Raw genomic sequence first — 24155 nt, 5'->3', positions numbered from 1 at the left:
CGCTAGTGGGCAGAGCAAACACAGTCAGTGCGCTGCGCTGCGCTGTGGCTGGAGAGTCTCATCTACACACTCCGGTCTGGTCTGTCCCTCTCTACACAACGACACACACAACCTCCCTGTCTCCTCCTGCTCGTTCGCGTGGATTTTTAACTCATATTACCACCTTAAAATACCACCGAGAGCTCCGGACGGGGAAAAGGTAAGCTGTGCGCTCCCCTTTTCGCTGCTTGTGGCCGGGAGCTTTGCTTTTTCTGTTACCCACTGTTGAGGAAACAACGGCGGCTGATTGAGAGAGAAGGGAAGAGAGAGAGAGAGGCGCAGTGTTTTGCTGTATGTGTGTGTGTGTGTGTGTGTGTGTGTGTGTGTGTTCTCGGGGAGTGGGCGACTTGTCATTGCGGCGGTGTGTGTTGTGAAATGAGTGGTGGTCGGCCTCCCCTTCCCCTCTGAAACAAAGCTAATGTAGCCGCCAGCAGCAGCACCACCAGCAGCAGCAGAGACGGTGATACTGTAGCTCGTTACGGCGGCGGCGGCTGCTCGTGTTAAAACAGCAGCGGGTGATAATAATAGAGCTAACGAGGCTAGCTGCTGGATGGGGGCTTTTTGTGTGTGTGTGTGTGTGTGTGTTTTGGGAATCGAGACGGTGATCGCCGCAGCGAACAGGGGTGGAGGGGGGTCCTATTGTAATTATTTCTGGGGCAGGTTTAGCTTAGCTTATGAGACAAAGTGGCAATAACACGGTGTATCATGGTGTAGGTGAAGAATAGCATCCTTGTTACACCTTGTTGTATAAGGTCTCGAGCGGCAGTTGATGGCGTAGCTGTCAATCAATTACCAGCTGCTCCCAGCCTCCTCTTGAATCCATATAGCCTACTACTGAAGTGGCATGCAAAAGTATGGGCACACCTGGTCTAAATTTCTGTTAATGTGAGCAGTTTAGCAAGTGGAAGATGCAATGATCTCCAAAAAGCATAATATAAATATATATATATTTTAGAAACTATTACAGTGTGTAAAAATAAATATCTTGTCTGACACCTTGGTCAAAGTTACCCAAGAGCTCAAGTCTCCGGGGTTTCCCATTCTTTTGCAGGCTGCTCCTTTTTCACTCTAAAAATTGTAGAAAACAAAAATAATACACTGATATTGCTTACAAATATAGCAAAAAGAGTGTTTCATGTTTAACTTTGTGCCTTGACATGAACAGAAATGTTGATCAGGGCGGGTGTCTAAACTTTTGCATGACACTGTATTCATCGCTTTGAGGAAAGAGGAAGGAAAAGGATTGTAATACTGTAATCGTGCTCTGCCTGCCTTCTACTGGAAATGCTGGAAATACTGGTTGTACCTTGAATTTGGTGAAAGGTGATACAAAAAAACACACTTGATATTAGGGAAATGAGGTCAACAAGTTATTTATTGTTCAAGTACATGTTTTTTATTAACCAAATCTTTAAAAAGTGAAAACATTTATATAGAGGCTCATTGTTCATGCAGGGAAAAAAGAAACACTTAACTCTCCAGTACAGTCCAGTCCGTTTTCAGTCTGCAACATGAGGAGTCTCATGTAATGAAATTATGACCTGCTGATTTGATTAAACGAGGTGTAGCTTGTGTTGTCATCATGCAGCAGGCTGCACATGTGATTGTGAGTGCTATCTCTGGAGAGCTGGACAGAACGGCTTTGTCCTTTTAGAAAAGGTTGTTGTGATACAGTTTTGGGTAGGAGTTGTGGAGAAGTGTATCTGCTGGGGAAATTACAGTATATTTGATCTTATTAAGGAAAAAAAAATGGAAATGTGTGTTATAATCTTGAACTTTAGGAGCTAAAGCTGAGTGTAGTGACCATCTAGAGGTGAGCCACCGACTGCCCCTGGCTTTATAAAGAGCTCTTTCAGTCCTCTTTTTTTTCTGGAGCCTTTGGGATTATAAATCCTGAGGAAAAGGAGCTTTGCTTCGGTGGCATGCTTCACTGGCAAGAAATCGTTGGAGGGTGTGTGTGCGTGAGAGAGAGAGAGAGAGAGGGAAAGAGGGTGGGAGACAGGGGTTGTGTTGGTGGGCTCGGGGTGGAGAGCCAGCAGAGGCTGAGGAAGGAGGGATTGAGGAGAAGCGGGCCGTGGTGATGGATGCCATGCTGGGAAAGAGAAAACACTTGGCCTTTCTGTGATTAAAGGGCTCCTGTTCTCTCTCTCTCTCTCTCACACACACACACACACACCTGTCCTCTCGTATTCGTGGGTTCAGTCTAGTTACTGATCACTAAGCCAATAAAACGTACGTATCTCTATGTCAGCGGTCCTTCAAGGTGGTTTGGTTTCTGGTGTTACTCCACGTCGGGGTCAGTGGAGGAGAGTGTCCTTAAGCTCACACTGAGTTATGAATCAGCTTTTTGGAAACCCTTCTCCTCCACACCGGCCCTCCACACTGAGGAGCCTCTTTCCCAGCGTGCACTGCACACGAACTGCTCTACAGTCACTCCACTGTTTGCAGCTCTTGTAGCTGCAAAGCACTCAAATATTCCTGCTGCACATTTGAGCTGCAGAGAGCTGTTCTTCAGTAGGGCAGGTCACAAAAAGGACAGTAAACCCTGTTGCAAAAAAAAAAAAAAAAAAAGTTTTCACATCCAGGGCAATGGCAAAGAAACTGTGTATATATAAATTCCTATATTAAAATTCAAAAGGAATTTGTAGTGTTGTTGTAACTACCAGGTAATGTGAGCAAATGAAAATCTGGTCAAACCAGAATAAAACATTTTCATTGTCAGTAACAAAGCTTTGATCGTCTTTCAACAGATCGTCTTCGGATGATTAGGCACATTTTCACTTTCTGAATAAGTGAAAGTGTCGGGCTGGAGGTTGTGTTGTCAGATAGGAAGTGTACACACTTTGCAGCTTCTGACGCCCTCAAAGGCTTTAAAAAGGATTTGGACCTGCATTAAGAGTGAAGACCAGATTTAAGATTAGTTTTTATGCTGGGTAGAGAGTGTCTTCAGTAGTCGGGCATGGTGCTATCACACTGTGCATGTTTGCATATATCTGGTTGCATAACAGTGCATGGACCCTGCACTCACTCAGACCCATAGAAAGTCTTGTTAATTTTGCATCAAGAACATTTTCATATATGTGTGTGTGTGTATGTGTGTGTGTAAATGAACGTCCATGTTTGAGGAGGATGTGTGGGCATGCATTGTGCGCCCTCTTTACATGCCGCTGGATGTGGTTTCATTGTTTGTGTTGCGTGAGAAGAATTTGTGTTGTCATATCAACAACGCTTGTGTACAGTCACCACAGCAGAAAACAAAAGTAACCCGTCTCCCGTCGTGGTCCACGCTCGTCACTGGGCCTGTTGTCGACACTCATGGTCATGTACAGGATGGTGGACGTGTCCTCTTGTCCTCTATCTCTCTCTATCCTGTTGCATGTTGCAGCAGGTCAAACCCTGTCGGTGCAGGTCTGAGCAGGACGGCCGTGTTTTGGGAGGTTTTTTAAAGACAAGCATGTGCTCGTTTTGAACTTGAAGAGAAAACCGATAGATGTAGCTCTGTGTAAAGACACAATCAGTGTTGTAAATCAGATGTGAGCGGTTCCTGTTTAGTGGCGGCTGTAGTTCCTGGATGTTCAGTCAGTCAGCAGCGTTGTGTGTGTGTGGTCATGGGTATTCTCAGCAGAAGAGCTAATTTCCCCTTAATGCTGTCACTTTGAATGGAGTCATCAGAAGTCATACAGAGTAAATCCCCCCTTCTTGCTTGCTGCTGCTGCTGTTTTTTTGTTTTTTGTTTTCCTCCCGTCTCCAAAAGTGCTGAGGCGATTCCTTTTGTGTTGACGGCTCAGGGTTCACTGATGGTCAGTCACCACCGTCGTCTATAAGCCGTCCAGGGACTCTGCTCTATCGGAGCGACCTGTTACTGAACGGTCCACTGCGGACACACTTGATTGGATTTAGGTTTCCCGAGTGGAGCTGGACATTGAGGTCAAGGTTTAAGCTCAGTGGTTTTAGACTTGTGTTACTCCAGAGGTTGGAGGGGAAGGAAGTGTCATCAGGCCCCATCCTCACTTTCATAACAGCAGTTGCGTAATGTGATTCTGATGCAGGGTGAATTATCGTTTTCTCTTTATCTGATCGGACTTAATTTCATTAATTATCACAGAGGGTTCATACGATCCGATCTTCAGATTTGTGCCGATGAAATGAGGTTACAGCGCAAAACTCATTTATGCAACTTTTCACTGAGTCACTGTGGGATTAAAATCCGACATGAAAGCTTCAGTCTGGTGTGTTTCAGGAGCATAGAGAGGTAGCAAACAGGAAGCCGGCCAGATGAATGCACGTGTGCAGCCTACATACGTACGTACAGTATGCCTCAGGTTATATAAGAAGATGTACAGCACCAAAGTGGGTACATTGAACACAGGCCGGTGGTGCAAGGTTTGTTTACCTATTCTCCTCACTGTAAATTGAAGCAGCTGCAAAGTTGTTTTCTTCTCATGCCAGTCAAACCAGGCTGTATTGTGTTATATGTTTTAATTATCTTTTCCAAAACATCAAAATAAGACCGGAGAAATAAGAATTAAACATTAGTCAGGCTATTAAATATCTGTTTAGATATGTACTCGTGCCACAGCTGCCACAGTTGTCATAATAATGCACTGCATGTGTTTGGCAGTTTCAGGGGCGCAGAGATCAGCGGCGGTGACTGTCAGAGCGTCAACGAGCGGCGGCGGCGGCGGCGTGCACAGAGCTCAAAGAAACGCGGCTACGTCTCAGCACTCAGCCTCAGCCCCCAGACGACTAAAATAGGTAAAATTAGACTGTGTGGTGAAAGGTACACGGCTTCCAGCTTTTCTTTTTTCACGGAGAGGGGAAAGCTAGCTGTCATGCACCCCTGAACGCCTCGTCTGCAGTGAAAACAGTGTCAAATGTGTGAAAAGGAAGCAGAATACCTCAGTCATCAAAGATATTCAATACTTCAAATACCAGAGGTAACTGTAATACAGAATCAGAGAGGGTTTTTTTGTTTTGTCCTCGAAAGAATGAAAACTATGCAGAGTAAAAAAGATATTACATTTTTATCAACTGCAGATTTACATGCATGTACCTTCCCCTTTTTTAAAGCAGAAGTAAGTGATATATTTGTGTTAATATAAGTCTTAAATAGTTATATCTTCCGACAGCAATCACTTACATAGAGTGTTTGGTCTGAATCACGGGTCTGTCAGTCACTCTGCTCTGCTCTGAGCCGAGGAGAAAACATTTATCGTATCCTACAGTTTTTACCAATGAGGAGAGAGAACGGCATGCAGGGCTGTGTGTGCAGCCAAGGGATGCGCGTGAATGTGGTGACGTAGGGACGAGGACTGTTATGGTGCGTTCAAGGCAGCCCGTAACTCGTGTTTTTCCGACCTGTGAAGTCGTACCAGTTCAATCTGGTACGAGTTCACGGGTCGGAAGTTACGAGTGGCCGTTATAGTGACTTTCACCGGTAAAACAGGTCGGAAAAACACGAGTGGGTTGCCTGGAACGCTACAAAGTCGTAAGTTGTGACTTGAAGCTGTAATTTACGGTTTCAAAAGCCTGCCTTGAACGCAGCATTAGCCGAAACGGCCGTGAAGCTGATATCTGCTTTAAGATTCAAGAATAGACCCATATCATATCATATATTGATTAGAGCTGCAGCAGTTGACAGAAAATTACTGGCAGCTGTTTACTAGTAGTTCTAACATTACAGTAATGCTGCTTTTCTCTGTTTTACATCACATTAAACCGGGTTGGAACGATTAAATGAAAAGATGATGACATGTTTCTTAAGTTTGTACAAAGCAAATATGTTTTCATACATGATTGATTTTGAAATATGATCAGCTGTATATTAAACTGGACATCTTTGGCATCTGGATTCTTGGTTGGACAGAAGGACTCTCAGTATTGTATGGCTATTTATTCCATAGACTTAATGATTGTTTTTTATATTAAGAAAATAATTAGCAGATCAGTCGTAGTATTGATACTCAGTTTAAGTTATCTGAACTCATGAAGGAGGGCCGTACTTTATTAAAACTGGAGGCACCTTTGCAGCACAGTGTGTTGTTCATTGAGTTGAATATTGCCAGGTGCTGAAATGTTGCAGTTTCTGTCTGGGAAAAAAAACAGATGCTTGTCTGCACATTAACATTTATTTTTTCTTAGACTGATTAGAGTTCAGGGAGGAGAGGGAGACAGGGTGCACCTCCTGAACGAAAGCCTAAATGCCACGTTTTTCATATGGACGTTCACATTTGGCGCGGTAATCCTCAGTGTAGCCCTGACCAGACACACTGAGGTGAGCGCTGAGCCACTAGGAAAAAAAAAAGAGAACGAGGTTAGAGAAGAGGAGATGTGACAACGTTTGAGGTTTTGTCAGATGAGCATGAGCAACAGGGTGCATTTTTTAAAAATGACATTGTTCTTCCCCCTGATCTTATCTTATGACTGACAGGAAAATAACCAATTCATGCAACTTTTTTTTTTTTCCCACCCTCACCACAAACCGTCTGTGGGAGTAGGCGTGTTATTTGTTTGTTTAACTTATTTATTGAAAGCCTCTTTTGTCTGTTGCTCTTTGCAAAAAAAAAAAAAATCCATGTGGCTCTGTAAACCTCAGCCTTGAAGGTGGTCCCCTTGAAGAGCTGTTTGAGCCATTAGTCACTCAATAAAGAACACATTAACATTGATCTGGGTGCCAGTCACAGTTTAGACTCAAACCTGTTGAAGCGATCTGCAGGAGGAGTCTGCGTAGTGCACGTCAGCCAGATTCACACATCAGTACGGTTTCTCTGTCGGGGGGGCCCTAATGAATAATTAAGAGGCGGGGCTTGTGTGAAAAAAAGCCCATTAAGATGCAGAGTCACACCGGTCTCCATGGCAGCAGGGCCATATCATCAGGATCACGTCGTCTTCTTTAGCCAGGCAACAGGCAAACTAGCCCATGCAGTCCCGGTCCAGAGGGAGAGGATTGACTGGAATGAGGAATTTCACTTTTCAAAATAATCCCTGAACTTGATCCTCTTAGCTCCTGCGCTAAATGGAGGGTTGTCACAGCAACAGTAAGAGCAATAAATGGGCATGTGGCCATCTTGAATTTTCACATTTTTATTTTGAAACCAGCCCAGAACAGTTCATGGTCTGAAGGTGAGCTTGAATACTTGTATATTATCGGCCCTATAAGAGAGTGATAATGATTCAAAAGGCAGAGAGCGTCTTTTATCTGTGATTTTCTATGTGTGTTTATTTACAGTGGACGGCAGAGATAGTAAGCACAGGAGTCACATAAAAAAAATGAATTTTTAAGGCTGCTGGCTGCCTCCTCCAGAGAGCTCTTGCGTTACCTTGGTGTGAGAAGTCAAGCTCCATGAAAAGCCTATTTATATTCAGCAGAAAAATGGATACTTTTTCAAAGGTGATCCATAATTGATGGCGAGGCTACGTCTAAAGCATATTTCTCTACTTTCTGCGGTTATACAACAAGCTCTTAGTGTATATTTTTTCCAGCGCCGTAGAAAGTGCGCTCTGTCTCTTTTTGACCTGGAGTAATGCACTGGAATTAATGTCGACCTCGGCGGGCCCGCATCACCTTTATGGAGTATCCCTTAAACTACTCTTTGAGTTATTTTCAGCCCAGCGCAGATGCAGAGGAAATGGACAGAGTCTTTACCTCGCTGTGCCATCTGGCCCCCCGTCTTAGCAATTCAGCATATGACGACAGAACAAGGGCAACAAAGGCTGTGTGATTAGGACGAGGCTGGAGAGAGATATTAAAGCCTGAGATGATTATTTTGACAATGATGCAATATCATTGTTTAGTCTAAATCCCTGCGACATTGCCATAAAACCAGTTACATCCGCAAAGGGAAGGAAAATAATAAACCCAGGATCCATGATTGGTGAAAGATCTCCAACGCCAAATGCAATGCTGCAGGTGTTTGATAATGTGAACAGGTGTGTGTGTGTAAAGCACAAACCTTGGGTAGAAACACACTCAGCTTTTTAAAAATGTATTTCATTTCTAGTCGATTGTAGAATATACCATTGACCTTACAGACTCAGTTAGTTATTGACACCTTATATCAAGTTCCTGTTGGGGCTTTTCTCCTAGTATATTTCTTCTGAATTCATAATGCAGATGATGACCCACCATCTGTCGGAGGGTTAGGATACATATGTATTTAACACAACATTTCTTGTCACACCTTGATTGCAAACAGATGGCCTCCATTGGACTTTTAATGCGCCTATTAAAAAGCGATCCACCGAACCAGATTTCCATATTTGTACGTAATTAGATTGGTTTTCACATACATACATGAAAGAGCCTTCACCCAGAGCTTCTCTCTGCTGCGCTTTAATAGCAAAGGCCACCATCAGTGCAGTGATTAAAGCGTTCATTCGGTGAAAGCTGTGACACAAACTAAAAACTCTGTCATTTCAGAGCATCTCCTCTTTGTTTTGCGCTGTTGTTTTTTCAGATGTGCTTTTTTTCTTCTTGTCAGATAGAATCAGCACCATTACAGTTATCACAACCATGTTATTTCCTGGTTGGGGTGCAGTAGGTTTGTTTCTCTTCCTATGTCGCTGCCACAGTGTGGTGGATCCGATAAGCTGCTGTGCTGTGCTCTCCCCGGCAGAAAGAAGTCCTTTGTAGCGGATCCGGGACGACAGTGATTCCTCCTCCCAGGACGGTGGTGCGGTGGGAAGACGATTCAATTGCTTCTGTCTTCACCGCCTCCCTGGACCCTGCTGGTTGTTTTATCTGCCACCTCTTCCAACAATGAAAAAACAAACCATTCAGCAGGTTGTTACGTTATCATCTCAAGTTGCGAAGGATCGTATATTCTGCAACCTTAGCTGGCTGTCAACACACACAGCTTCACAGGGCTGCTGCTGCTGCTGCTCAGAGCCAGAGGGCTTCCTGCCAGACAAATTACAGCCCTGAATTAGAAACCAGAAGGTAACTGAGAGATGTATGTACTGGTGTGTGTGTGTGTGTGTGTGTGTTGGGGGATCATAGGACACAAGCCTGTTAATCGAAAGCCTCCTAACATAGGGGAATGATCAGTTTCTGCCTTAAATAAGATTGATAGACACAAGAAATCAGGCCAGATGAGAGAGAGAGAGCCGGCTCCGATGGGGCGTGTGTTTGTGTGTGTGTGTGTGTGTGTCTGTGTGTGTGTGTATTCAGAAACGGTTCAGTCAATGTACTGTGTGGGTTTTGGCTCGCGCTTCTCCCAGCGATGTACCACGGGGTAGTCTGAGCCGCGTTCCTCTCCGATAAACAGCCCCCAAAGCCTCCCGTCCTCGTCTGCGCCCAAACCAGAGAGTGCTGCCAGCCTCTTCCTGCCCTTCTCCTCCTCCTCTTCTTCCCCCTCCTCCTCCTCCTCCTCTTCTTCCTCCTCCTCCTCCTCTTCCAACAACAACGACGGAGTCTCGAGCTACGAGAGAGACATCCGATTTTTATCAGCACTGCAGATTGCACAGCGCCACAGCCAGGGGCTCGTCTCAAACGTTCACAGTGCGGTGCGGAGATTTTGTTTCCCAGAAAGGCTTGTTTTGCACGCACCACGAAGCAAATTTAAGAAGGAAATGTCATTTTAAAAATAAGACTGGCATTTGCGTTTTCCCAGTTTTCAGACAATACAGTAGATTTCCCATATAGAAAACAGACACCAGCCTTCGTCTTAAATGACTGAACAATTATGTTGTGTCATAACCTGCTGTGAGATTGCAGCCCTGCTGGAAGCTGCTTGCAGCTGTGTCTGACCTATTTATGAAGCCGATGGATAGATGGAAGGTGAAAAGAGGCTTTTGTGTAACGGCCTTTTGTGTTCCTTGAGGAGGGTGCTGATGTATTTTGTGCCAGCAGTTCAGCCGCGCTCGTATAACCGTCTTTGTTCTGCTTTACATCCCAGAGAGGTGGTCCTATAGCAGCGAGGATGGATGAATAAGCACAATCATTCATATATGGACAAGTGAGAGGATTTTAAAAGATGTGTAATTAGTTTTGTCAAGTGTTTCATCCATTTCTGTAGACAGGCCCCATGTCTAGAGATGTGATGTTCGTTTAACAAGCAGATAGAGATATCTGGATGTAATTTATCAACTGGCATCACCGATCAAAATCTGGTCTTCTCATTACTGTACTTGGCTTTGCTCTACCGTGAAGACTCCTGATGCACAATCCAGTGAAAACCTGGAAATGCATCAAGGCCTTTTTTGAGAGAAAGAAACGAGTGGAGAGCTTTTGCTTTTTGTGATTTTTGAAGCACTGACTGTCGTGCCACTGTGGCCGTTACGTGTTGTGTATATATGTGCAGATTACAGAGCAACCTCCAGGAGATCTGTCAGTATCCGCATCCTGACTGGCTTCCTCTGGTTCAATAGCCAAGTATAACTAACAGAAGTGCTTCCTCTGGCCATAGTGAGGTCAGGTCACCATCATGTTTTCATAGTGTGTGGCCTCCGATTGTAGTATGCAAAGAAATGAGTTCACAGTTCCTCATCTGTGTTGCACCTTTGTGGATCTACTGTATGTGGGCCAGATCACAAATGTTTGGTGTTTGGTAACTCTCCAAAACGTCAGAGAAAGAATAAGTTCAAGTCTTCAGCTTCTCACTTCTGACACCACAACAGTTCGGCTAAAACAAACACACGGATGAATCACATCTCTCAGCCAGGAGGGAGACAGACGTTTCATTATCTTCTCATTGATCAGGGATCAAATAATAAAGTTAGTGCACCTTGTGGATGATTTGTAGGTGTTAATATTAACTTGCATTATGACTCACTCTGCAGCAGCTACCTCTACACACTGACACAGATGGAGTGAGGCTTTTAGTCTTTCGACAGCTGTTGGATTTCAGCCCCAGTCATGAATTTCTCATGCGTTTATTCCCGGGTGTATAATCCACCCAAGATGCATAAAGTGAATGTTTAAAATGGTCAAAGAGAAGCTGCCAAAATCGAGTTGTTGGTGGTCGATTCCAACCCATGCATCATACGACTGTGTATGTGTGTCTGTTTGGCTTTGTGTCTTTTTGTGAGTGGACATTTACAACCTTCATTAAATGGCTGTTATGAGAGGAAACGAGTGGATAGAGGGATGGGGAATAATGTGCAACAGTGATCTGGGATGTTGGTGTTCACAGTCAGTGCTGTCTGAAGTGTTGATGATGAACTTGAATCACATTGTAGCTCGATAAGTATAGAATATCTTTACATTTTTGCTCTTTATTGGGCAAACTTTTTTCTCTTTTCTGACACCATGCAGACAAACTAATTGACAGCTAACCGGCTAATTAAAGTAATTGCTGTTGTAACTTTGTTTCTGTTTGATACAAAAGCTCCTGCTGTGAGCAGGTAATTGAAATCTTGTGCCTGACCTTTAGCCTCCCACAGATGTTTTTCCTTTTGTCAGACTACATGAATAAACCTGTGACCTTTATATCTCCTGTCGTACAGAATGTGCTAATGCTGAACCACACACAGTCCGAGAGGGGGAGATCCTCTTCATTTATGCAGCAGAAAGGCCTGTTGGGAGTTAGATTTCAAAAAGGAAAGAAAATGCAGAGACAGAAAGTGGCAGTGTGTGTTCAAAGTGTCTGTGCGCTTGCTTGTCAGTGAGGAAGATGGATTGCAGCCAGGTGATGTGAATGTTTATGATTCCAGAGAACTATAAACCCTCTTGCATAAATACACACAGCCCCATCAATCATAAACATCTCGTGAAGCTCCTCTTTCAAGAATTATCTTTTATTTTTTGCCTAAAGCCTGTATCACTATCTCGTCATATAATCAATACCGCTCTCCCCGGCGCAACTTAATCCTTATTTTTGAAGGAGATTTAAGTTGGACACGGCACCTCTCCAGCAGCGTTTGTGTTATTTCTCCTCTTTAAAAGAATAAAACCTTCATAAATCCAGACACATGAAGAGGCGAGGCGTTTTCCCCCTGCATGCTCAGCCTGTCACAGTCCACAGTGAGCCTCCTCTCCCATCCAGTCAAATGGTTGTCACCAGTCTGTGCGCATACCGTAGGAGCCTCCACACACAATGACCTCCAGTTGGGATACAGTGTGCCTCTGTGCTGTGTGGTGTGCTGCGGTTATAAACCACCCGCCGCGCTGAAAGTGAGGCCTGAGCTCTGTTCTGTGCTCATTCCCAAACACCTCCTGTCGGGGCATGAAGTCGTTTCTTTGACCCTTTGAAAATCCATCCGTGCCCCTCAGAATAACATTATTTCATACAGCAGGACACAGGCCTCTGCCTCTGACAGATAACTGAAACTGTTCGTTGGTTTATTTATCGATTAGTTGAATATTTTTGGGACTCTGTGTGTCAGACAAATCAAATGACATGGCAGTGTTATTTTTAGCTCTCAAAACCTTTCACTGTTTTCACCGTATTGGCGCTGACACTGCTGACTCGCTCCTCTTATCAGGGTTGAAACTGTGCTGTGTACATGTGGGTCTAAGTTGGGAGTGGGAACTCCCTTGTTATCTTTGTTTATCGGACAAACCAAAAGACCACTCGTTTATCTCTCTTTCTCCCCTCTGTTTGTCTTGTGTTGTGTGCAGCAGGATGCAGCAGGTCAGACTCGGCCCCGTGAGATGCCGCTGAGCGACGAGGATGGGTCAGAGAAGGAAGTTGCGCTGGTGAGGCAAAGCAACCGCCGCAGATACGCCGACTGACACAGCCATGCCCCGCCTGCCTTCCTGATTCTCCTTCCCGACCTTTTTGCACCTTCCCTCGATTCAACCGGAGTCACAGCAGCCCCGACAGCTCCTCCGTCCAGTCAGCATGGCCACGCCCTTCCTGTGGAAGCTGTCCTCCCAGAAGCTGGGCTTCTTCCTGGTCAGCTTCGGCTTCATCTGGGGAATGATGCTGCTGCATTTCACCATCCAGCAGCGAGCCAGCCACGAGAACAGCGCTGTGCTGCGGCAGCAGATCCTGGACCTCAGCAAGCGTTACATCAAAGCACTGGCCGAGGAGAACCAGAGTGTTATGGATGGGCCCTACGTGGGCACCATGACTGCTTATGGTGAGTAGCTGCCTCATGCAACCACACAGCATTACCAGAGAAAAGAAGCGCTGCTTTTGTCCTCTTGTGGCCGTTTGCCTTTCAGCAAGACCAAGCTGCATTATGCACTTATGCACACTGAAAAGCTACCCAGCAGAACCAATCTCCTCCTTCAAATGGAGAAAATTTAGTGTTGATTGCTGAGTGACTGAAATAGCTGAGAGCAAAGTATTTTCATCCCGTATCTTCAGATGGTTTTTTCCAGCCTGACCTGGATCTGTGATGTGTTTCTCCAGAGACGTCTTTTTGTTCCTGTGACACACTGAGGCTGAAAGAGTCACACACAATGTGGACTGTGCGAGTTTCTATCCCAGAATGAGCAGATTTGATGTTTTAACTGATGTTGCATGAGCCATAATTTCTTTCTACCACACAGTAATACAGCCAAAGAGGCACATAATTATGATGCAGGGCCATTTTATGTTTTTTAAATTGGATGTAGTGGTTCCACCTGTGTACCTCTATACCCAAGAAGCCGATCCAGCTGCATTGGAGCATAAAAGTGTAATAGCACAGGTCCAGAAGAGCCTTCAATAAGTTTAATTCATGCCATTAATGGACCTGTATGGCTCAAAAGGAGGCTTCATTAGAAACCTGAGATTGGAATTGATTGTTCTCTAATGCCCAGAGAAACAACAGGATACAGTAAAGCTCCTGGAGATTAAATCAGCTCCCAGATGATGTAAAGAAGCAGCAGGAGTCTGCGACAAAAGCAGTGCAGAAGTTTTCACAGAGTTTCACAGAGATGAAGTTTGCAGGTCGGAGCGTTGAACTGCTCAGGTTTTATGTACATGCATGCAAACATGTGGGAAATATCAACCCCACTATGTAAAGCAGCTCCATATCCAAACAAACAGTAGGTTGCACTTTTTCCATTTACTGTCACAGTAATTGTCAGAGCTGTTTATGGAAAAGCAAACCTCAACATCTTTGGGGGTTTTGCAATTGCTACATAGCCAGCGTTAGCATCAACAGCTGTTTACTCCTCAGTGTTCAGTGTAAAAACTTCATACTTTCTCTTAAAGGGATAGTTCAACATTTTTGCAAATTGCCCATTGCCATAATCCCTATAGTTTTAGGAGTCGGTTCGTTACCGTTATTCATCTAGAATCTTAGAAAAGAAAAAAACTCAGTCAAGTCATTGCCTGCCCCGAACAAGCAACATATTACAGCCTCTTTTATTGCTAACACAGCTGCTAATGCTAATGTTGGCTGTTCAGCAATAGTGAAACTGGACAAATAGCCGATTAAATCATGTAATCAATAACAGCAATGGTTAAAGGAATAATAATGTTAGTGTAAGGATTTGTTTGGGTAAATGTGATCCAAGCCAAGAGACTTTCATGTAGCATCAGCCAGAGATTCATGGGGAAACAATGTCCTGTCCACCTTGGTTTGTTTCCCTCATATGATGGATTGATTTTCACGGTGCTGCTGGAGCTGCAGCCGTCTGCCGACCGCCGTCCAATATCACATCAGAATCCATTTCATGTCCTTGATTAGATAGGGAGGCAGCAAGATACCGTTTGCTTCCTGTGTTGACTCATCGGTGGATGATTTTCCTTGATGTGATTTGTAATGAGGAAGGAGAAGGAGGGGGCTCCTCCACTGCTGCTCATAAATGACCTATAAAATCTTAATGCAGGAGAATTTAATGTTTGGTGCACCAAGCTTATGCGCGGACTGACTGTGAGAAAGACACCTGTTGAATAGGATGAAACCAGCAGAGCAGCTGCTGCTCTGCCTGTTTATGCACAGCCGGGATTGGAAACCTTTTGGTTGTTTTGAGGATTTCAGTGGTGCACATTTGACTAAATGCAGGTCTTTATGTTTTACATTATGTAGTGCAGTGACTTGAACATCTGGAGCCCGTCAAATGTGTGAAACTAGTCCGTAGATGTGTTTACAGATGGTATTCCTCTTTAGCTTGAGCCTGATCTCTTCTTTAAATATGAAACTTCTCAGAAGTATTTGATTTCCCACATCTCTACACTTGTCCTCTGAACTAAACGTTCATCCTATTGATGAATATTTTAAATCAGACTCTCAGCTCTGTTACACTCAACCTCCACCTACATCGTCGTCGTGTTTGCTGTCTGAGCTGAAACAGGAATGGGGAGCTTGACGACGCCGCTTTAACAATATCGTCCTGCAGCTAATGCTAGCTCAAAGCCTGAGTGTAGACCAGAGATGCATTGACATATTGATCGACAGCTGTGAGCCCTACCCCAGACTTGAGCCTTCTCTGATTGGTTAGGAGGGTGAGGCTCACTCAAAGGCTTTAGAGGAATATCTCTGTGCCACTGCTCGGCAGCTGAATGAGTCTGGCTCACAGAGGCTCTTGACAGCACCTCTCCGCATTAAGATGTTTTGAAGCTGAAAAACATTGTGTAGTACATGATGTCGTACAAGTGCCTCAACTTGTCCTGCAACTTCACTCATTCTTTTTGTCTTGTTCAGAAATTAGTAAATGCTGACACTGTGTTTTTTTCTTGTCATTCAGTAATTTGATTCATATACTGGTTGGGCCAGTTGGGTTAGATATGAATATAGCGCTCTGCAGGATCCAGTTAGTAGATTCCAGTTGTCCCATAGGACACCAGAAACATCTGTCCACCTGAAACCTGCTCTGAGGAGCTGTCGTCATCCGTTTCCCCTCTACACAGCGGAGCGAGACGTGATCCTTTCTGTCCTACACGTCCGGGCGGACTGATCCGTGCAGCCAGGTGTAACAATCCACCTGAGACTGTATCCTCTTACAGCTCAGCAGCAGCCATTGTGGATTTCCTCCTCCACGTATCACACTCGTACGCTCTGCTGCGAGCGACTCTGCAGGGTCGGTATCATCCACACCACAGTCAGGACGGAGGATCCCCCTGCCTGCAGACAGGACTGGGTGTGGTCCCGGCTTCTATTGCTGCTCTAATCCTCTCCGTCCTCGCCGGCGTTGGAAGGTCATTGTGTGCTCCTTCTGCTTCTGTCTTCTCTCTGTGATATTACAGTGGACAGACATGGAGAGCGCTGCCAGGCTAGGTTTAGACTGGCTTTATGGATGGTAGTAAACAATGGGGATCAGTGATACACGCCTCAGGCTTTTGTTCCGGCGTTATCACTTCTTTTTAAAACGCACATCGGCTTAATGAAAAATCACAGGTCGCCGTGCACCCGGATAATTACCTTTTTATATGACACTGTTCTTAAAAGCAAAGTGAAGTTCAAAGTGTTTACCGCTGCAGGATTTGTTTTGCATCTGCATCACCTTGTTAAGAAATATTGGGACAGGCAGAAAGGTGTCCCTGGGTGTACTGTGACTCATCTGGTTACCCGGCAGCAGTGTTGGTGTACAGGAGGACGAGTATTATTCACAGCAGCATGGATGCTTTTTTTTTTTTTAACACACTGGCTAATAAAGGTCTCACACTATTAAACTTTGCTTTCAGACTCACACTTGAATGTTGAATGTGTTGATGCAAACTTCCTTCTCGATTTCTTAATTTGCACTTTCGCCAACTGTGTTCCTGCTGATATCACACTCTGAACCAACTGGCCTTTTTTTTTTTAAAGGGCAAAACATAGATATCTTCGCTCGTATCGGATCGGATTTACAATAAGATGAGATTTAATTGTCCTCAAACTGCCTCTGTGGATCTTTGAGTCTCTTTATGTACATAGACATCACCTTGCCTCAAACCAAATAGAGGCAGCACAACTTTAGAGTGAACTGTCCAATAAAAACACGTTGCCTAACTTTATGTCAGCAATAAATGATAAATTTTAACTTAGAGGCGGAAGCTTATCTTTTAAAAGGAGCTTTGTCTTGGCAATTTCCAAACTGTTGCAGGACAAAATAACCTCAGCTTACCACGAACAGTCTTTCCTCAAGGGCAAAAAGCCTTGACTGTAAGATAGAGTCAGTAAATACAACTAATATCTTCACCCTCATGTTGATTTTCAGTCATTGCTGAAAGACAAACCAGATGGGCAGCAAAAAAATAGCTTTAAAAAGCAGATTAGAAACATTGGCAAATCAGAGCCACGGGTAAAATGACTCATATTCAAACATAACTTTGATAAATTGACCCAATATCTAAACAAAAAATGACTTCTCTTGCCTTTCTTGCTGCTGCCTGGTTGAAGTGAAAGTGCATGCTGGGAATATCCTGAGGCTCTCTGTTCACACCTGGCTTTAAAAGGCCACATGCATCTCAATTGACCACTTGCAATCAGATCCCACTCCCTGGCTTTATATGCAAATAAACAGGTATGTGTTGTTGTTTGTAGCCACTCTGACAGATGGGTCCGTTGTCAGAGTGCTTTCATGTGCGCGAGTGGGAGATCTGGAGAGAGAGGAGGAGGAGAAAAACAGAGAGCAAGCTGAGCACGGGCAAGGGAGGGGTTGAGGAAAACAATGCTCTGCTCACAGCTCTACGTTGAAACACAATTACATCCATTTGAAATGAGAAAATGCTTTGAACATGAGTCAAGATTTCAGATCGATGAGAGTCTGTTCTCTTATTGTCTGTAGGAAAGACGCTGTTCTTAAAGATTATGCTAAATCTCATCATCATAAAGCAAAGCAGATCATCTTTTTCAAACAAAATTGGTGGATTTAGCCCGAAAATATGCCGTTTTGCAGATTGATCGGTATTTTTTCTAATGCACATGTAAGAAATGGGAGCTCCGATACCCAACAGGCCTCCTGAATCTCTGAAGTGGAGTCACAGGGCCCTGGCTTGTGTTCCTGAGGTGAACAGAGGGGAGCATTAGGCCTGGACTCACCCCTTCTCTCCCAATTATGTTCATCTCGATAGCTTGGCAGGGCCGCGGCTCCAGAGCTTTCTGTTTGGCTTCCTCCTGGCCTCGACTCCGCTGCTTTCTGTGCATCGGGGCTCCTCCCAGCGCACACGGGGCTCGTCCACATCAGACAAATGCCCTGGCATTTCTCTCTCCCCCCGCACAGATCAGGCTGGTGCTGCTCTGGCAGGGCCTGCTCGTTGCAGCCTTGCCAATCTCTCTGACGTGATGAAAACTGGCGTGTCAAATGCATCGCGCCGAGGGTAAATGTGGCGCTTGTATGTGATAGACAAGCTGCAATTATCGCCATCTGAGCAAAAGCGAGCGTGATGCTCTGGTGGAATCGGGCTCTGCACATTTCACATCCATAAATAATATTGTATGGATTTGAAGAGTCCCGTGTTGTAGACAAAAAGCATGTGCTGGCTGAAAACGTAAAAAAACACGTTGTCGTGTTGTAAATACAAGGCGCAGCAGCTTGGAACAACTTCACATTTCCCTATAAATGTCATTGCAGTAGCTGCCGGATACTGTATCAGACAAACACGGCAATAAACAAGGCCAAGAAATGCCAGGCATTAACCCATCCCTCTATTCTACCACTAGCTGTGTCCTATGCAGATGAGTGCTCATGCAATGCCCATGGAAATGCAAAGGCACAAATTAAACAGCAAGGTCATTTCCAAAGACGCAGTGGCTCCGGTTTTACATTTAAATAAGCTTCAAGCGATCCGCCCGAAGTCCGGTGACTCGCCCTCGAGGGAGATAGAGCCTCCCTGGTCGTACATTTTAAACATAGTTGAGCAAGGTTCCCCAGACTAGGAGCAGCAGCAGCAGCTTAATTTCCATGCATGTATTCACTGGAAGGAGAAGCGATAATGACACACAGGACTGAACGTCTTCTCCTGCCAACGATAAGCAATCAAATCTGAATGGAAGCAATCAGGGCAAAACGTACTGTATGTGTCTCTGCTGCCGCCTCACAAGTAACTTTGGTAGCTAGGATACAACCTGACTTACATTCGCCTTTGTGAATTTGTGTGAACTTGAATGAGTTTTGCTCTTTAAGTATTGGTCAACTGGATTTTCTGAACAGTGAACACTTGAAATCGAGTGTTTTAAAGTTGCACCTCTCGGAGAATTCAAAACGTATAATTTCTTTCCTTTTCTTTTTTTTTTCAAAATAAAACTTTGGGTAACCCTTTAATTTACAGGTTGCTAAATATGTGATAAGTAGGCCTACGTGATAATGTCAAGGAATAGCCAAGAAATAACAAGTAATTGCATCATAATGTCAAGAAATAGCGTAGAAATAACGGTCAATTTCATAGTAATATGATGTTTTTCATAAAGGTAAAAGATTACACATGCTTTTCATGCTTTGAATTTTTTGGGAAAGGCAATTGACCGATATTTCTGGGCTATTTCTATGCAATCAATCATTATTTCTTGGCTATGTCTTGACATTATGACGCAATTATTTGTTATTTCTTGGCTATTTCTTGACATTATGACGTCATTAGCGGCCTGTAAATTAAAGGGTCACCCAAATATTTCAATGCTCTAAATGCAGTTGTTATAAGTTGAAATATTAACACTGAATGTTTGAGAGCATTATCTGGTTCTCTATTGATCTGTCCACATTCTGGTTGACAGACTTGAAGAAGACTCTGGCGGTGCTGCTGGACAACATCATGCTGAGGCTGGGCAAGCTGGAGTCCAAGGTGGAGAACATCTACAACGGCACGGGGGGCAACCTCACCAACGGCACCAGCACGGCCACGCCCAGCGCCACCAACGCAGAGAAGGTGAACGTGGCAGGTAGGTGTCAACGTTTTGTTTTCTGTGGTGGGTTTGATGAATGCACGGAGACAGGAATCTTGAGTAGCCGGAGGAAGAAAAAAAATTGCTGTCTGTCTTCAAAGACATTAAGTGGACAAGAGAGAGTCTTTCTTAGGAACTGTGACTCATGTATGGGCAGATTTTCTACATTTTCCTTTTCCACTGTTACACCGCTCAGAGTATGAAAGTCTGCTGTTTACATATAAGCCTACTAGTTGAGACCAGTTAAAGAAATGTGGATACGCAGATTGAGGCTTTTTTTTTTATTTCAAAATTCCCACAGTGAGAAAACATTCCCAAGGCATACAACAAATTAAACTCTCCCAGCATTGCACAGTGCACACCAGGCACTTTATGGGACCAGACCGCATCCTTGGACATCATTCAAATAAGGCCTCTGTTCACGCTGCATGACCCTTTTATTAGTTTTCATTGATTTTCCTGCCAGCTTTCAGATGATGAATTCAGCCCAGTTGAGGGAGCGAGGTGTTGGTTTTTCCGGGACCCTGGTGGGACGTGCTCTCGGTCTGTTTGCGCAGCATTAAACAGTCGGTATGTGGAGCCTGTGCTCGGAAGCAATATATGCAGAAATGGATTAAGCTGATCGAGTCGTGCAAAGTCACATTTGAATGGATCTAATCCCAATGTCAGCTGCTGTAGTGCCATCTTGAAGCAAATGCTGTCACTGCCTTTGTAGCGTTTTCTCTTTTAAAGCCTTGTCTTGAATGCCAATAAGATAGCTACGAATATTTTCTTGTTTTCCAATCAATATCAATATCTTTGGGTTTTGGACTGCTTATAGAGATTTATAGTTAGTTGAGCTGTTATTGTTTCATTCTGGTGAAGCCTTAATCGACAATATCTAGTATTTTAAATGCTGACAACATAAGAAAAATGAAATAAAACAGACAAGCAGCCTCGTTTCTGCAGGTACAAGAGCTGGCTCTCACACAGTAAATGTCCTCTCTTGGTACCCAGACCCACGACGTGTCAATAAACCTGCAGCTCCCTGTTCGCTTTAAACATCCTGCTGCACCTTGAGAGGCCACATTTGGATGCTGAATGCAGGTCAAGCTGACAAAGCGGCACCCACATCTCTCTCTTGGCAATGAACTAAAGGCCCCGGCACTCCAGAGTCTCCATCGGAGCATGTCTCCTGTCGTGGAGTGGGTGGCAGGCAGCGCCGTCGCCAGCTCTGCTAGTGCTCCTCCTTGACTGGAAGGCAATTACAGAGATAAGAATCTGGACAGTGAGGGGAACACGCCTGCCTTTCAGAGGGGCTGCTATCAAGATGGAGCTGAGCAGCAGCCCTGGGACTGCAGTTGTTTCCACCTCGATTGTATAAATTTTCTAAGCCAAGGACTCTCGCATGGCAGAGACCAAGTCTGGGTCTTGTTAGTATTCAGAGTTTATTCCCGGATTTCAGTCTGTCTGTCTTTGGAGTCGAGGATGGCTGCATCATCAAGAGTTTTTTATCCAGAATTGGCACAAAATTTCAGGACGCCAGCAAAAGAAATGTTTCATACACTTCTGTTTCGCAAATATCAGCAATAAACCTCTCGATCTTGTCTTTCAACTGAGCCCTTCAAATCTACTTTGAACCTGTGTTGAAGAGGCTGTTCTGCTCCCAAACCTATATTTATATAATCATGCACAAATTATTTAAGTTAAGGGTATTTTGAATGAAGAATGCACTAACATGCATAAGCTTTATGTTGATGTGTGATCAATGTAGCAGCTACAATAACATCAGCTTCTCTTCTGTTGTGAACCAACAGCTGCACACAGACTGCGGATCCCACTTCTTCTGACTCGAGACTGGTCATCTCACAAAAATGTGGCCCGCTCTCATTGCTTCAGTTTCTAACAGTCACGCTCCGTCGTGCGCGCTGCGAGAGCTCTGTTAATGTTTTGAAGGAATGACAAACGGTGTCAACACGACACCCTTTCTTTTCTTTTTTTTTGCACTGATGTCGCTTTTGCAATGTCAACAAAACAAGTCAATCTTGTTCCTCCTTAGCTGGAGGCAGAGGAGACTATCAGTCTGCAGCAACCTCCTTGTTTTTGCCATTTCTCACTGATGTGGCTAATCAACCTCCGCAGCGGCGTTTCATCTGTGTGCACACAAATGTAATCTCCTCCCGCACACACCACCACCACCCAGATGGATAGACACATCTAATGAATGGTCAGGGGGTTACTCAGCCATCTAACCAGCTCTCACCTCCTCCTCTTTCTCCCATCTTGTTTCCTTTATCAGATACTTGCCGCTGTATAAAGCTTCAATCTCAGCGGCGCTGACCGATTAGTAGCTTCCTGCCTCTGTGGCACTTCTGGCTTTTTTTCTTTTTTCCCAGTGAGCAGAGACATGTGCGTCTTCACCTTTTGTCTCTTTCAGGTATCGATCCAGTCACGTCTCTTGTTTGCTATTCACGGTGAAAGATGATATCCAAGGCCTCGGTGTCAACAGAGAACGAGTGTAGGGTTTCCACCGGGGGATTGCAGGCGCCCCGCTGACCTCGTGACTCCACTGCTCCCTGCGCCTTTTCATCTTTAGACGTTTAGCCTGCGCTCGTATTTGTGCACGGCAACAGAGACGAGGTGAATTTCATTCCCTGCAGAATTTTAAAACATCTAATCTGCGTACACAGTCACCGTTTGGATAATGAGAAAAAGCTCAGGGGCCTCTCTTGGATTTAGAGCCGAGCCTGTGGTCTTCATTACGCTCTGGAAGGGCTGTTTACTTCCCCCAGAGTACAGATCAATACTAATAAAGTAGTAACAGACACACAAACTCGCTCCATGCTAATATGTTGCTGAGAGATGCTGTTTGCCTGCGCACACGTTCAAACACGAGCATGAATCCCCGACCCTCCTCCTTCTCTTCCCCCTGCAGTCTAATGTAAATTACACAGCAGTATAATTGAAAGCAGAATTACAATTATAACTTTTGTCGTCAAACTGATTTACTTTATACAATGTAGTATTAGTTTCACCTTGTTCACCTTGTTGTTTCCACAAACTAGTGGAAAGAATAACAATCTGTTTTTATTTTTCTGGCAGACCACAGAAATGTAATGAGTTTCCTGTGGCTGCTTCACAATAAAAGCCACAGCCAGCTCATTTGAACATTTTTAATTTGAAGCAGCAGCGCTGAAAGTTTGGTTAATATCTTCAATAGAGTTAATAACAGCAGCACTGAGGTTGTTTTTTAATGAGAGAAAACTCACGCAGGACAACACACATTCATTGTTTCCTGTGAAAACCACAGCGACTGACGGCTGATGTATGAAATGGCTACTGCAGAAAAACCACTTGTCTCAAAAATGGAGGACGTCAGGTGGGCCAACAGTTTAGACACCGCATAACATCCTGCGTGTCAAACAGCTTTCTATCTCTCACAGTCTCACCCCACATTTCCTGTCGCTCCAACCTCAACAGCCAAAACAGCTCCTTTTTTATGATTCTGACTCGGACTTAAAAACTACAATGATACAACAACAACAACAGCAAAAAAAAAAAAAAAAACCCCAAAATCCAGCATCTTGTTTGACGCACACTGAAATGCGAGCCTGTTATTAGGCCAAGCAGACCTGGGTTTCGATGCCTTTGATGTGGAGCTCTGCAGAGGAAGCGTTTCTCGCCTCCACATCTTTGTCCTCTTGTGTCTGCAGGGCGGGAGAGCTTCGATTCCCGTCCAGGACTTTCCCTCCCTGCGCGGTGACAGACAACAGGCACAGACAGGCCCCCCCTTTCTACTCTTGCATACTTTCACTTCCACGCGTATAGAATCCGTTGCGGCGAGGCAAGAAGAACACAAGCGTGAATTTGTTCCCGTGCCGCTGCGTGTCCCTAGAGATCCCTTACATATGGAGCGCATCAGATCTTCTCATAGCGGTGTTATAAACAAACAGAGAGACAGTTTTGCTTCTCTGCCTCCGTGCACAGAGCCTGCGGCTGCTTCCTGAGGTGTTGGGATCATCACACTGCCAGATTGAAGCATGTGATCCACATTACAAGAGAAAAGGGTAGAAATAGACTTACATAATGGGGTAGTTTAGGTTATTTGATGCACCGACACAGAAGCTGAGTGATATCCTGCTGTGGATGGAAAATAAACCAAACTATCCCTTTAAACCGGCCGCTCCAGTGCAGCCAGTGTGGACTGGAAATCCACTGTTAGGAACCTCAGGGTGCCGTTGCTCCTCTGGTTGCAGCCATTGAAGCGCTCTCAGAAGACCTGTTGAATGTTTAATCGTATTTACTGTAGCTAAATAGCCGAAACATCCTCTGACCCATTGTAGCAGGGCACCAAAAAAACCCACGAAAGCGACACATTACCACAGAACAGAGAGTAGGAAGCAGCGTTTTTCCAGTTATAGATAACTCTGGTCATGACTGGAGGTAATGTGAAACTG

The 24155-nt window shown here is 44.6% G+C and overlaps 1 protein-coding gene across 2 annotated transcripts in view; it reads left to right on the top strand.

Annotated features, from left to right (window-relative positions):
• Positions 1 to 52: 52 nt before the first annotated feature.
• The window catches only part of mgat5 (alpha-1,6-mannosylglycoprotein 6-beta-N-acetylglucosaminyltransferase), a 78428-nt gene continuing 54325 nt past the window's right edge, over positions 53 to 24155 (top strand). The window contains exons 1-4 of one of the 2 annotated variants that reach the window (XM_083986318.1): positions 53 to 199; positions 4661 to 4794; positions 12602 to 13062; positions 19552 to 19716. In XM_083986318.1, the coding sequence (XP_083842444.1) occupies positions 12822 to 13062; positions 19552 to 19716 (406 nt within the window). In that variant the 5' untranslated portion in view covers positions 53 to 199; positions 4661 to 4794; positions 12602 to 12821. Of the gene's footprint in view, positions 200 to 4660; positions 4795 to 12598; positions 13063 to 19551; positions 19717 to 24155 lie in introns of both variants that reach the window. The other variant, XM_083986317.1, reaches the window with a different exon arrangement.

This window comes from Trachurus trachurus (genome assembly GCF_905171665.1).
Source record: "Trachurus trachurus genome assembly, chromosome: 2".
NCBI lineage: Eukaryota > Metazoa > Chordata > Actinopteri > Carangiformes > Carangidae > Trachurus > Trachurus trachurus.
The sequence above is the reverse complement of the archived record's forward strand: the minus strand, read 5'-3'. Positions and strand labels throughout refer to the sequence as shown.